Below are 13117 nucleotides of genomic sequence, written 5' to 3'. Positions count from 1 at the left end.
AATGCTTGATATTGTATAATTGTGCAAGGCAAATGAAAGCAAACTGATGTTAGATTACAGGTTTGCATTTATTTTAGGAGCTGAAGTCTCCACCATCCAGGAGAGGGACGGACAACCATCACCAAGGAATATACTGCCTGTTGGTAGAGAGTACTGTGTGAAGGACCCTTGCATCATGCACTGATCCAGGAGACCAGGAGAAACAGCCAAAATCTTTGATTGATGATCACAGCCTACCGCTGCACAGATGGGAAGAGCTTCTGGTTCTGTGCATCAGGTTCTCCTGGAGCTTTGATTCAAGCACGACAGCCATCTATAGCACCAACTACACATCAGAAAGCTGCATCATTCCCAGCCTCACAAAGCCTTCAGAAATGGTTTGTAACTCTTCATTTTTTACAGTTCAACGGGGCATTGAAAATGCAAAATTTGTTAGACCCCTTTTCCCTGTGGTGGACCTGTGGGGGTCCTGATCATTGAAGAACAGGGTGAAAGGGGGCTAACAAAGTACACAGAGAAACAGAAGGACTACAGTCTGTAACTGTAGAACTACAAATTGCTCCTATATGGTAAGTGGAGCTGACAAAACAGACAAGGAGTGTAGAAACAAGGAGGTTGGTTTAATGAAGTGGTTGGTCCATTTGTACGTATGTGAATGTTTATGCTAAATCATTGTTAATTAATTAATAAAATCAGTCTCAGTGGTAACATACTTCCTGGTGAATGCAGCCACTGGAACAACATGTGCGCAATCGTGGATGAGCTGACCGCTCGGAATCACAGTGTGACTGTTCTTATTCACACAACATCACCTTCGGTCAACTACACGCAAAAGGAGAACTTCAAATATGTTTTTTTAAGATCAACATGGAAAATCAAGTTACAATGTTATTAATTTTTTGATAAGTCTGATCGGCATCGGGATTCAGACTTTGTTGTTTTTTTGGAACGTGATTTTGAAATGGAAAGACATGGAAGATCAATCTGTGAAGCAATGCTGCTCAATCAAGAGCTCATAGCTTCACTCAGGGAATCGCACTTTGATTTACTTCTATTTGATCCTGTGACAACTTGCAGTGATCTGTTAGCAGAGACCCTCGACTGTCCCCGGGTGATGTCTTTTTTGTATAGTTTGGAGAGCGGTCAGCTGCAAGCACCACTGTCATATGTGCCCACTGTTTCAACCAAAAGATTTCATAGTGGGGTTAGAGAACATGCTTACACGTTGCTCACACAGTAACAACTCACAAGTACATTTGGAGTCCAGAATCAGAATCAGAACTGATTTTTAATTGGTGTGTAACTCAACTCACAAGGAATCTGTATTGGCCATAGTTCACACTGAGCCAAGCAATAATCAACACACACACACACACACACACACACACACATACATAAGAATGTATCTTGGTTGTATCTTGGCTTGATTTTCCCTGTGATAACACCATATAACAGTAGAATAAATACATGAATACAGTAAATGTAACTAGAATTTCTTCTAGAATATCTGAAAATGTAATTGAGATGTTTTGAGCTGGTTAGAAGAACAAAGTTTGATTCCTGTGCATGGATGGCTGAGTGGTTGATTAGCCAAACACGATGTTGGATGCAGACTACAAGTAATACTGGGCCTCCACAAGGAGAGGTTTATAAATGGCTAAGAAAGCACACAGGGATACACAAAATCACTATGTACTGTATTAATATTATTTATATTTATTAATGTTTTTTCTGTGCAAATAATCGCTTACTGACTAATTGAATAGCTTTCTAAATATAAAATCTCAGGTGATTAAATTTTTTTCCACAATACTTTTTTTTATGTGAGTTAATCAGTTTTGGAAACAGGTCACAAATGTGAGTAGTGATGAATTGGTGGAGTCAGAGTGGGCTGATCTCAAACATGAGAGTATATGATGAAGAGCAAAACAGAAGGAGAAATCTAGACAACAGGACTGGCTGTTGGAGCAGGATTGAGGAGCTGGTCAGTGACGGAGTTCGGCTGAGCAGGATACTAGGACCCCTGGAGTAGCCAGTGGAGCGACACATGGAGCTACCACTGAAGCTGCCCACAGACCTGGAAAGCAACAGCTGGGAACAACAGGGCTGTGGTGATGGCTTCAGAGGCCAACTGGGCTGTGGTGACGCCCTCAACTGCCAACAGGGTTGCAGTGATGTCCTCAACTGCCGATAGTGTGGAGTGTCATCTTCTGCCACAGGCGGGACTGCAGTCTAGTGGAAGATGAAAGGCCTGGAGATCTTTCTCATCATATCTGGAGAACTTGAGAAATGAGCAATTTCTAGTTTTCATCATCTGTGAACATTGAATCTATTAACTATAAACTGTTCACCACAACATTTATGGCCCTGATCAGTTGAATTTTTTGAATACAGATGGTCTATGTAGGTGTTTTAGCTTAATACTGCTAATTGAGCTGAGTGGGATCAGAGAGGTTGTGGTGAAAAGTTCATATTTCATGGACAGAATGAGCCTTGACCTGCAGATTAGAAAGTTTTCTCACAAATGTTGAAATCACTCATTAATTTATGTCTTAATTAATTTATGACCCTGGTCAGGCTTTCAAGATCTCTTCTTATTTATTTATTTATTTATTTATTTTTAACCTGTCATGTCTGGCCATTTTTGCAATCGGAATGGTAATCCGAATGTACTGATGTACCAAGCATATTTATTTCACAAGAAAAAGCTCTATAGGTTACTAAAGCCTATTCTTGTTAAAGTTTGTATTTTATTTGTTTGGCCAGGCCTGACAGGCAATAATCTCTTCTTAAAGTAGTCAAAAGAACTTAATGAACTGCGTAAACTGCATAATGCCTGTTAGATGTTTATCAGAGGAATGTCTGTACACTACAAATTATTTTAAATCTGTAGGTCAAATGGATGGCTTACAGTGGCAATTTATTTTTAGAAAAAAATAATTAAAACTCAACCAGGGCATGGCTTAACAAATAAATTGTTGTAGAATATTTATCAGACGTATCTCTTTACGTTACAAATTATTTTAGATCTGTATGTCCTACTGATGTCTCACAGTTGCAATTTCAGTAAGTTTCAAGTGTATAGTTTCTATGTAACACCAGCAGGTACCTTGTCGTACCTTTGAATGTTTTACGTTTTTAAACAGTAGCCTCACTTTGCAGACGGTCCCTCATCCCCTTCAGCGGAAATTCTTCGAATACGCAACATCAACCTGTTTACAGAGCTCCGCCTCCCTCCCTTCGTCCCAGTTCAGTGTGGCTGAAACCGGAGTTCAGCGAGGAGGTTTTCAGGGCGGTGGATCCAACAAGTAGTCGAGCTGTCAGTTAGTTCGCTACCATGATATACAGACATCTTCTCCCGTTGGTGGCTTTGCTACTAATCGGCTCTGAAGTCAGTCTCAGTGGTAACATACTGGTGGTCCCTGGTTATTACAGCCACTGGCACAACATGCGAGTAATCGTGGATGAGCTGGTCGCTCGGAATCACAGTGTGACGGTTCTTGTTAGCTCAGCGTCGCCTTCGATCAACTTAACGCGAAAGGAGAACTTCAAATACATTGTTTTTAAGGTCAGCTTGGAGAAAGAACATTTCGAGACCATGTGGGAGAACTTAATTGACGCTTGGATGAATCAGACCGTCAACATGGTTCAGATTGTTTCCTTGTTTTGGACCATGATGTCTGAATCGGAGAAATATAGCGCATCAGCATGTGACGGACTGCTGCTCAATCAGGAGCTCATAGCTTCACTCAGGGGATCACACTTTGATGTGCTTCTATTCGATCCTGTGACGCCTTGCAGTGATCTGTTGGCAGAGATCCTCGACCTGCCCCGGGTGATGTCTTTTAGATTGCATTTTGCATACACTATGGAGAGACTGTGCGGTCAGTTGCCAACACCACCGTCGTTTGTGCCCGCTGCTGCCACCCAAGGGCATCTCAATGACCACATGAACTTCATAGAGCGGGTTGAGAATGTGCTGTTGTATGTTGTTGTCACAGCGATATACAAACTGTCAATGATGTTCGCATTTGATAAGTATTACACCAAAATAGCAGGTAACACCAGGTCATCTTTTCTTTTTTGCACCTAAGTTTGCTTTTTTACAGATTCCTGCACGGATTCCAACCTTCATTATTTCACATACTGTTAAGTAGTCTTGAGAAACCATGAGCACCAACCTGGTCAGGTCCTCATTGTGCCAAGCCCTTGGGCACCTTTCCCACAGACATCCTAAACAGCCTGTGATGATCAGCTTCAAAGACAAGCATGATTACATTCTCGATGGCTTCATAAAATGACCCTACAGTGTTCTCTGTGCTGCAGTGCTTGTTCTTTTCTGACCAATTTATTGAAGATCTTAAGTGCTTATCTACCACATTTTTATAGCCTCAATTTCTGTTTAAGAAGTGTTTGGAAAAACTGATCAGCTTATCCAATGCTGTGAAAAAATATTTGCCCTTTGCTCAATTTTTCTTTTTGCTTTTAAATGTTTTAGATCATCCAACACATTTTAGCATAAAGACAACATGAGTAAACCCAAAATGTGGCCTTTAAAGTTGGCATTGTATTTATTGAAAATTAAGGTTTATTTAAAACCTATATACCCATTTGAAAAATAACTCCCCACATAAACTGTCCACGCTTCTTTTTTTTTTTTTTATACGATTTTCTCCCCAATTTAGTTGTTTCCAATTCGACCTGCTAGTTAGGACTCCCCCAATCACACAATGCTACCAACGATAGGAGGATGAAGGCTAGGACAGGCTTCCTCCGAGACCTCCGAAACCAGCCACCGCCTCTTTTTGAACTGCCCCTCATGCAACGTCATGGGACAGCCAAATGCGCTCGGAGGAAAGCGGCAACCCTTAGATCTGTTACATCAGCTGACAGACGCCTGCACTGACTAGCATCACATTGAGTGATGGGAGGAGAAGGGGGGCCATCCTGCCCACCCAGAGAGAGTGAGGCTAGTTGTGCTCTCTTGGACTCCCGGCTACAGAGGGCGGTAGCATCACCAGGGATCGAATTCGTGATCTCCTGATGATAAGGCCTACACTTAGACTACACTTGAGCCACTCGGGAGCTTAGCTTGTTTAAGGTCTTGCCCATGGCCCAAATTCGGGACTTTGACTCGGCCACTCCAAAAGGTCACAAATTGATTGGTGCACATTCATGGTTCTGCTAGTTATGAAAAGTTGTCCAGGTTATGCAGAAGCAAAGCAGCCCCAGACCATCACACCACCACCACGGTTCACTGTTGGTATGATTTTCTTATGGTGGAATGTGTTGTTAGCTTTATGCCAGATGTAACGTGACCCATATCTTCCAAAAAGTTCCACCTTTGACTCATCAGTTTTTTGGCAAATGTGAGATGAGCCTTTGTGTCTTTTTTTTGTTTAGCAGTCGTTTGCATTTTGGTGACTTTTTGCCCAGCGTCTTTCTTACTGTGGTATTGTTTACATTGTCCATAAGTGAGGTGAGTAAGGCCTGCAGTTTTTAGAGGTTTGTCTGGGTTTTAGTGACCTGGATGAGTTGTCACAGCGCTGTGATGTTGAGATTAAACAGGTCCGACTGGATGTTCAGACTTTGACGTTGTTTTAGAATGTAATTTCTGAGTATGAGAGGTATTTTTAAGCAGCACGCAAGTTTTGCCTAATCAACAGGTCAGAACCTGGCTTATAGAATCACACTGATGCCCTCTTATGATGCCAATATGTTATGTAGTAATCTACTGGCATAGACCCACAGATTTCCCCCAGGTGGTGTCTGTTCAACTGTCTTTGGCGTGCAGTATGGAGAGATTGTGCGGTCAGTTGCCAGGACCACCATCGTATGTGCCCACTGTTGCCACCCAAAGGCATCTCACTGATCACATGAACTTCATAGAGTGATTAGAGAACGTGCTGTTATATACTGCTCTCAATATTTAAACTGCAAATGGTATACATGTTTGATAAGTATTACACAGAGTAGTGGGTAAGGGAGCATCAAAGCCTCCTTTCATTGTTTTACTTTACTTTGTGCTCATAGCTCATTAGTGCTGAAAAAGTTTAAATTTCAGCATCATTTGCTGCTATTTTCCATTGTACTCAGTGGCAAAAAAAGTGCCACTTTTCTAATGTTTATATGAAACATTTAAGTAACTATGCAGGAAACTGATCTAGTATCACATCATCTTTGCTCCTTTAATTCATAGGCAAACCCACAACAGTGTGTGACGCTTGGGGAAATGTGGACATCTGGTTAATCAGAACTTATTGGGACTTTGAGTATCCACGACCAATCCTGCCAAACTTCAAATTTGTTGGGGGGCTGCACTGCAAGCCTGCAAAGCCACTTCCAAAAGTAAGGTCACCGTTATGGCGGTCAGGATGTCTTTTGAACGTTGTCATGCTTGAGTTTACACAGTATGAGTTGATACATAATTGGGGAAATGATTGAATGTACAAAGGTTTAGTGCCTGACCCTAAACCTTATCTGCTGGTACTGCAGAAAGCAGCGGAGCAATCTGATTGATTTTTTTTTTCTTCCCTCAGGAAAGTCCTTTTCTAAAACAGTTTATTGGTGCTGACAAACCTTTAACCTAACATTAATGTGAGCTGCCTCAGCAACACTTAATCCACCCAGCTGAAATAAGTAGCTGGTCATCCAGTTGACTACCTTCATCCCAGCCTGGGGCTGCAGCTGGTTGTCACTATTCCCTTCTGTTGCATTTAATCAGATTCTTGAGGAACATGATCATATAACCAACAAATATCTGTCTTTGCTTTTTGGTTTTATAGGAGATGGAGGAGTTTGTTCAGAGCTCTGGGGATGATGGCATTGTGGTCTTTTCCTTGGGCTCCATCGTGAAGAAAATCCCCAAAGAGAGAGCCAACACTATCGCTGCAGCACTCGGGCAGATCCCACAGAAGGTCTGAGATTACACTGTAATGTTTATATCTGCAAAGGGTAAATCAATATTCCAGACATCTCAAGGTCTGCAAGCCATCTTGACATGAGGCTGATTCATGTTGAATTCCACTGGTGTTTATTCTTCATAAAAACTAGAAATATACCAAACAAACAACCCTGCAGAAATTTCATTTCATAGTTTGTTGTCTCGTCCATAAAATATCTGATTCTAGTTTGGTAGTGCACTCAAATACTATCCCCTTAAATATTGTAAGCAAAGTGCCATCCACATCACCTGCATGATGTAAAGTTTATTGATCTTATTTCTTTAATGGAAAAAAGAGACGTTTGTGAGATGGTTTACTTCATTAACCTTGCTAGTTTTACCTTTTTGTCATTTCTCTGAATTCTGTTTAATGACAGGTCTTGTGGCGGTATACAGGAGAGAAACCAGACACTCTTGCTCCAAACACAAGACTTTATGACTGGATTCCCCAGAATGATTTACTAGGTAAGGTACAGTTTTATCATTTAAGTGTGTTTTAGGGCCCAACCAATATGACAATCTTGTCAAAATTCAGAAGGGAGTTGCCCTGTAATGCTTGAAATAATAATTAAAAAGTCAGATCAGATCATGTCGGATGTAATGGGGGTCATATGTCTTTATGTACAACCCCAATTCCAATGAAGTTGGGACATTGTGTAAAACTTAAATAAAAACAGAATACGATGATTTGCAAATCCTTTTAAACCTATATTTAATTGAATACGCTACAAAGACAAGATATTTAGTGTTCAAACGGATAAACTTTATTGTTTTTTGCAAATATTCACTCATTTTGAATTTGATGCCTGCAACACGTTCCAAAGAAGTTGGGACAGGGGCAACAAAAGACTGGGAAAGCTGAGGAATGCTCAAAAAAACACCTGTTTGGAACATTCCACAGGTGAGCAGGTTAATTCACCACTTTGTGAACAACTGTGTGAGCAAATAGTCCAACAGTTTAAGAACAACGTTTCTCAATGTGCAGTCGCAAGGAATTTAGGGATTTCATCATCTACAGTCCATAATATCATCAAAAGATTCAGAGAATCTGGAGAAATCTCTGCAAGTAAGTGGCAAGACAGAAAACCAACATTGAATGCCCATGACCTTCAATCCCTCAGCCATTAAAAACCGACATCATTCTGTAATGGATATTCCCACATGGGCTCAGGAACATTTCAGAAAACCACTGTCAGTGAACACAGTTCGTCGCTCCATCTACAAGTACAAGTTAAAACTCTGCCATGCAAAGCGAAAGCCACATATCAACACCCAGAGACACCGCCGGCTTCTCTGGGCCCGAGCTCATCTGAGATGGACTGACGCAAAGTGGAAAAGTGTCCTGTGGTCTGACGCGTCCACATTTCAAACTGTTTTTGGAAATCATGGACGTCGTGTCTTCCGGGCCAAAGAGGAAAAGGACTGTCTGGATTATTATTAAGTTCAAAAGCCAGCATCTCTGATGGGGTGGGGGTGTGTTGGTGCCCATGGCAGGGGGAACTGACACATCTGTGAAGGCACCATTAATGCTGAAAGGTACATACAGGTTTTGGAGCAACATATGCTGCCATCCAAGCAACGTCTTTTTCAGGGACATCCCTGCTTATTTCAGCAAGACAATGCCAAGCCACATTCTGCACGTGTTACAACAGCGTGGCTTCGTAGTAAAAGAGTGCAGGTACTAGACTGGCCTGCCTGCAGTCCAGAACTGTCTCCCATTGAAAATGTGTGGCGCATTATGAAGCACAAAATACGACAACGGAGACCCCGGACTGTTGAGCAACTGAAGTTGTACATCAAGCAAGAATGGGAAAGAATTCCACCTACAAAGCTTCAACAATTAGTGTCCTCAGTTCCCAAACGCTTATTGAGTGTTGTTAAAAGGAAAGGTGATGTAACACAGTAGTAAACATGCCCCTGTCCCAACTTCTTTGGAACGTGTTGCAGGCATCAAATTCAAAATGAGTGAATATTTGCAAAAAACAATAAAGTTTATCCGTTTGAACATTAAATATCTTGTCTTTGTAGTGTATTCAATTGAATATAGGTTGAAAAGGATTTGCAAATCATCGTATTCTGTTTTTATTTATGTTTTACACAACATCCCAACTTCATTGGAATTGGGGTTGTATTGATGTCACACACACAGCCTTAAAAAAAGGTCAGACTTGATGTTTTGGTCTCAGATTGAAAATGAACACTATAATGATGAAGATGGCAATAGCAGATAAATCACTCTAATCCTCAGACGACAATCTTGGGCAATGTCTGTCCAAGAACTGACCTTGAGTTCTCTTTTAATGCCCTCACGATCATCAGATTCATCACTTGGGAAAGGTGTCCAAAACACGAATGATATTACAAATTTGACTTCTGCATGTTATGCGCAGTTACGCATTTACAAATTAAAAGTCCCTCAAATCTACTTATTATTATTATTATTATTATTATTATTATTATTATTATTATTATTACTACATTAAAATAGTAAATAATTATAAGATCACTGAAGACATTCTGTTTTTCTAGTGTTATTCATAAGTTTGTTTTACCAATGTGGTGGTTGGAATAGTGTAATGGGTAACACCTCTGCCTTCTATGCTGTAGAGTGGGGTTCAGTCCCCAACCTGGGCGAGCACCCCACACTATACTGATGAGAGTCCTTGGGCAAGACTTAAAACTACCTTCGCCTACCTGTGTAAATTAATCAAAAATTGTAAGTCACTCTTGAAAAGGGTGTCTGCCAAATGCCATGAATGTAAATGCAGTGCTGCTATTGTAATCAGGTTCACTTGACATAATAATGATTTGTTCTACATCAACCAAAATAATATTTTAAGATAGAAATTAAACAGATTCCAATATTTTCAGTCAATCTTTAGTTCCTTCCAACTGTCAGTTTTTACTCAATATGTCAAATAATCAGCTGGCCCAAAGCAGGGAAAATGTCCTCAATGTCTTCAGTATAAATAAAGAACAAACATCTAAGCAAATAACATAAACTCTCATTGTTGAACTTTCAAAAGAAAATGCTCTCTTAGTATCTGATGGCGTAGTTGATTATTCAGTATTACGGTAGATTCCTGTATCTGGTTTTTGTAAAAAAAAATAACAAACAAACAAACAAAAAGTTTCAATAGATGTTACTGTTGATGCCAGCTAATCCATGTAACCTTAATATATGCTGTTTTGGCCTAGTATGTACTATACCAGTTTGTTGTGGTGATGATTTCTAATAATTTGTCTCTAATAGGACATCCTAAAACCAAGGCCTTCATCACTCATGGTGGGACTAATGGAATTTATGAAGCTATTTACCATGGTGTCCCAATGGTGGGCATTCCACTGTTTGGCGACCAGTCAGACAATCTGTACCACATGAAAACCAAAGGAGCGGCTGTTTTGCTTGAATTCAGCAAAATGGAGACCAAAGACCTGAAGGACGCCCTGACTAAAGTTATTAACAATCCGTCGTGAGTTGATCTTGTATCTTAAACACAGATTCTTTCAGATGGAGATTATTTTAAGACTGCTCAGTGTAAGCTTAACAGTACTATAACTCCCTCATGTTGGAGCCTGATTAAATGACATTTTATGGCAAAATTGAAAAAATTGTGGGAAAAAAACAGTGGTTTAAGGCTATAAAAGTCCCTGAATACTATTTATGAACTCTTTATTTTAATCTTCTCAGCAAAGTGGCAGAGAAAAATATGTAAAAAAAAAAAAAGGAAAAAAAAACAGCTGATACTAGTTACTCAAAATTAAGTAGACCAAGCAGAGTAACCAGCTGCACTTTCAATAGCTCCACCCATTTATTTCCTGATCTCACACTTTGCGTGATCGCCCTTCAAATGCATATGCATATGAGAGAGAGGCACATTGTGTTTTTCCACACTCTGACCCATAAACTGCCTGTTCAGGATGGTGCTTTGTACATAAAACACTCTGTCAGAATGCATCTGATTTAAAAGTTTAATACCTGTCTGTTCACTTGACATAGAGTTTGACTTAATTTCTTCTGTTAGGTACAAAGAGAGCATCATGAGGCTTTCCCGAATCCACCATGATCAGCCAATGAAGCCGCTGGACCAGGCTGTCTTCTGGATCGAGTTTGTGATGCGAAACAAGGGGGCCAAGCACCTGAGGGTGGCGGCCCATGACCTCACTTGGTACCAGTACTACTGCCTGGATGTCGCTGCCTTTTTGCTGTCCATAGTCGCTCTGGTCACATTCATCTTTGTGAAATCGTGTGCTTGGCTCTTCCGTAAATGTTGCAGAAGGACCTCAGCAAAGAGCAAAAAAGAGTAATAACTGAACGAACATCACTGTGTTAATACTTACTGTGATATTTTCACAAGAGTTTTAAAGTCTGAAGTGCTGTATTGTGCTGTAAATGTACATCATATATTTCATACATTGTTTTTTGCAATTCCAATACAGTGCAGTGAAACATTTTATAAAATTGCTCTTGAGAGCACTCAAAGGGATTTTATTCATAGATTGTACAGTGTTGTTTTGAATAACATAACATTTTTATTGTGCAAATGCCAAATGAACTTATTTTTTAAATTCAGTAGGGCATTCTACTGTATGTATATATATATATATATATATATATATATATATATATATATATATATATAGTTTCTATATATAACTCATCTGATGAAATGGTCTGCTGTTTATATATTTTAATACATAAACTGAATTGTAAAGTGATTTTGCTGCATAATTGAAACTTGAATGCCGATAAACCTAAAAACTGACATAACGAAGTTTTCAAATGGGAGAAATCGTAGAAATAGAAGAATCAAGAAGAAATATAAGTGTGTAACATATGACTAAAGAAAAAGAATAATAAAGAAAATCTGTATGAATAGTTTGTCTTTTAACATTACAAGCACAATTAATCTGTAGCATTACAAGAAACCTGCCTGATGTGGACATGTACATTTGGTGTTCCAGTCAGGAATTAGGCATAATTTTGGACCACATTTTCTTTTCAATAGAGAACTTTTATTCAGAATGCTGTGTAATCCTGTCTATCTCTGGGTGGGTAGAATGGTCGTCCCTCTCCCCCACCACCCAGTGCAATGCTGGCCAACATGGGCATCTGAGCTGATGTAACAAAATTGGCAGTTGGTGCTCTCCTCCAGGTGTACTGAGCTCTATTAGCAGCAAAATTAAAAGATGTGGTGATGATAGACCTGGTTGATATCTAAAAATATTTAGCATGATATTTTCTAATATAAAATTGTAGTTGTCTATTATATCCCACCCACCAAAACCATGCTCCTGTTACATATTTTTTTAAAAAAAACAAGGTGTTTTCCTTCATTGCTGTGGAGTCACAGGGTTCAGCTATATATGCCTTTGGTAGTATTAAAATTTCACAGATATAGTGCAGTATTATAATTTCATAGTTTGCCAAGTTTTCATTATTCACCTAAACACCAGGTCACCAAGTTAGTATTATTTGTTACCTCTTTCTGATCCTGTTCTTCCAGCTAGGCAGGGCCGAAAAAAGGAGGAGAGAAACTTTTTCTCCAGGTTAGAGTTAACCTAGCTACTCTAGGGTAAAACCCAGTCAGTTTTACCCTAGAAAAAAATATATTACTGGTTACATCAGTTCAGTACATCTATCAAAATACATAAAACAGAGCAGACACATATCAATGACTAACTTTAACAACTTCTTCAGTTTTTTTGGATGAATATCTTTAGCAGTTAAAGCATTCTGCATGTGCACATAGGGCATTTTTTACAAGCAATAAAGTGCTACTGTGACACATGAATACAAAACTCAGACATAAAATTACTTGTTATGTACAGAGACATGTCTGACACACATACTACAACCTTTAGTCTGGTGAGATATGTCTTGCTTAAATTTTAATGAGTTTTTATGAGTAATGACTTGCTACTGTGACTCATCCAAATGACATAAAACCATTCGTAGTGTACAGAGCCACGTCAGACAAGCAGACTACAACCTTTGGTCTGGTGAGATATGCCTTGCTTGAATTTTGGTTATTTTTCTCCTAAAAATAAATCACTACTGTAACACATCCATATAATGTACAGATATTAAATCACCTGTAATGTACAGAGACATAAGTAAAATATGCCATGGTTTCATTTTAATGATTTTTTTTTATTGCTGCTGTGAAACAT

General features: G+C 39.4%; 2 protein-coding genes across 2 annotated transcripts; both read left to right on the top strand.

The window, feature by feature from the left end:
* The first annotated feature begins 420 nt into the window (after positions 1-420).
* On the top strand, positions 421-2286 carry LOC119262276 (UDP-glucuronosyltransferase 2B19-like). Its single transcript, XM_037533682.1, has 4 exons — positions 421-431; positions 697-850; positions 1013-1125; positions 2220-2286. The coding sequence occupies exons 1-4, from the start codon at positions 421-423 to the stop codon at positions 2284-2286; spliced, it is 345 nt and encodes a 114-aa protein (XP_037389579.1).
* A 939-nt stretch (positions 2287-3225) lies between these two features.
* LOC108430443 (UDP-glucuronosyltransferase 2C1-like) lies at positions 3226-11516 on the top strand. The gene is made up of 6 exons (XM_017702928.2): positions 3226-4058; positions 6200-6348; positions 6786-6917; positions 7321-7408; positions 10197-10416; positions 10969-11516. Exons 1-6 carry the CDS (start codon positions 3338-3340, stop codon positions 11249-11251), a joined length of 1593 nt encoding a protein of 530 aa, XP_017558417.1. The 5' UTR covers positions 3226-3337; the 3' UTR covers positions 11252-11516.
* Positions 11517-13117: the final 1601 nt, after the last annotated feature.

The sequence above is a fragment of the Pygocentrus nattereri genome, chromosome 23 (genome assembly GCF_015220715.1).
Source record: "Pygocentrus nattereri isolate fPygNat1 chromosome 23, fPygNat1.pri, whole genome shotgun sequence".
Taxonomy (NCBI): domain Eukaryota; kingdom Metazoa; phylum Chordata; class Actinopteri; order Characiformes; family Serrasalmidae; genus Pygocentrus; species Pygocentrus nattereri.
This window is presented reverse-complemented; position numbering and strand designations above follow the sequence as displayed.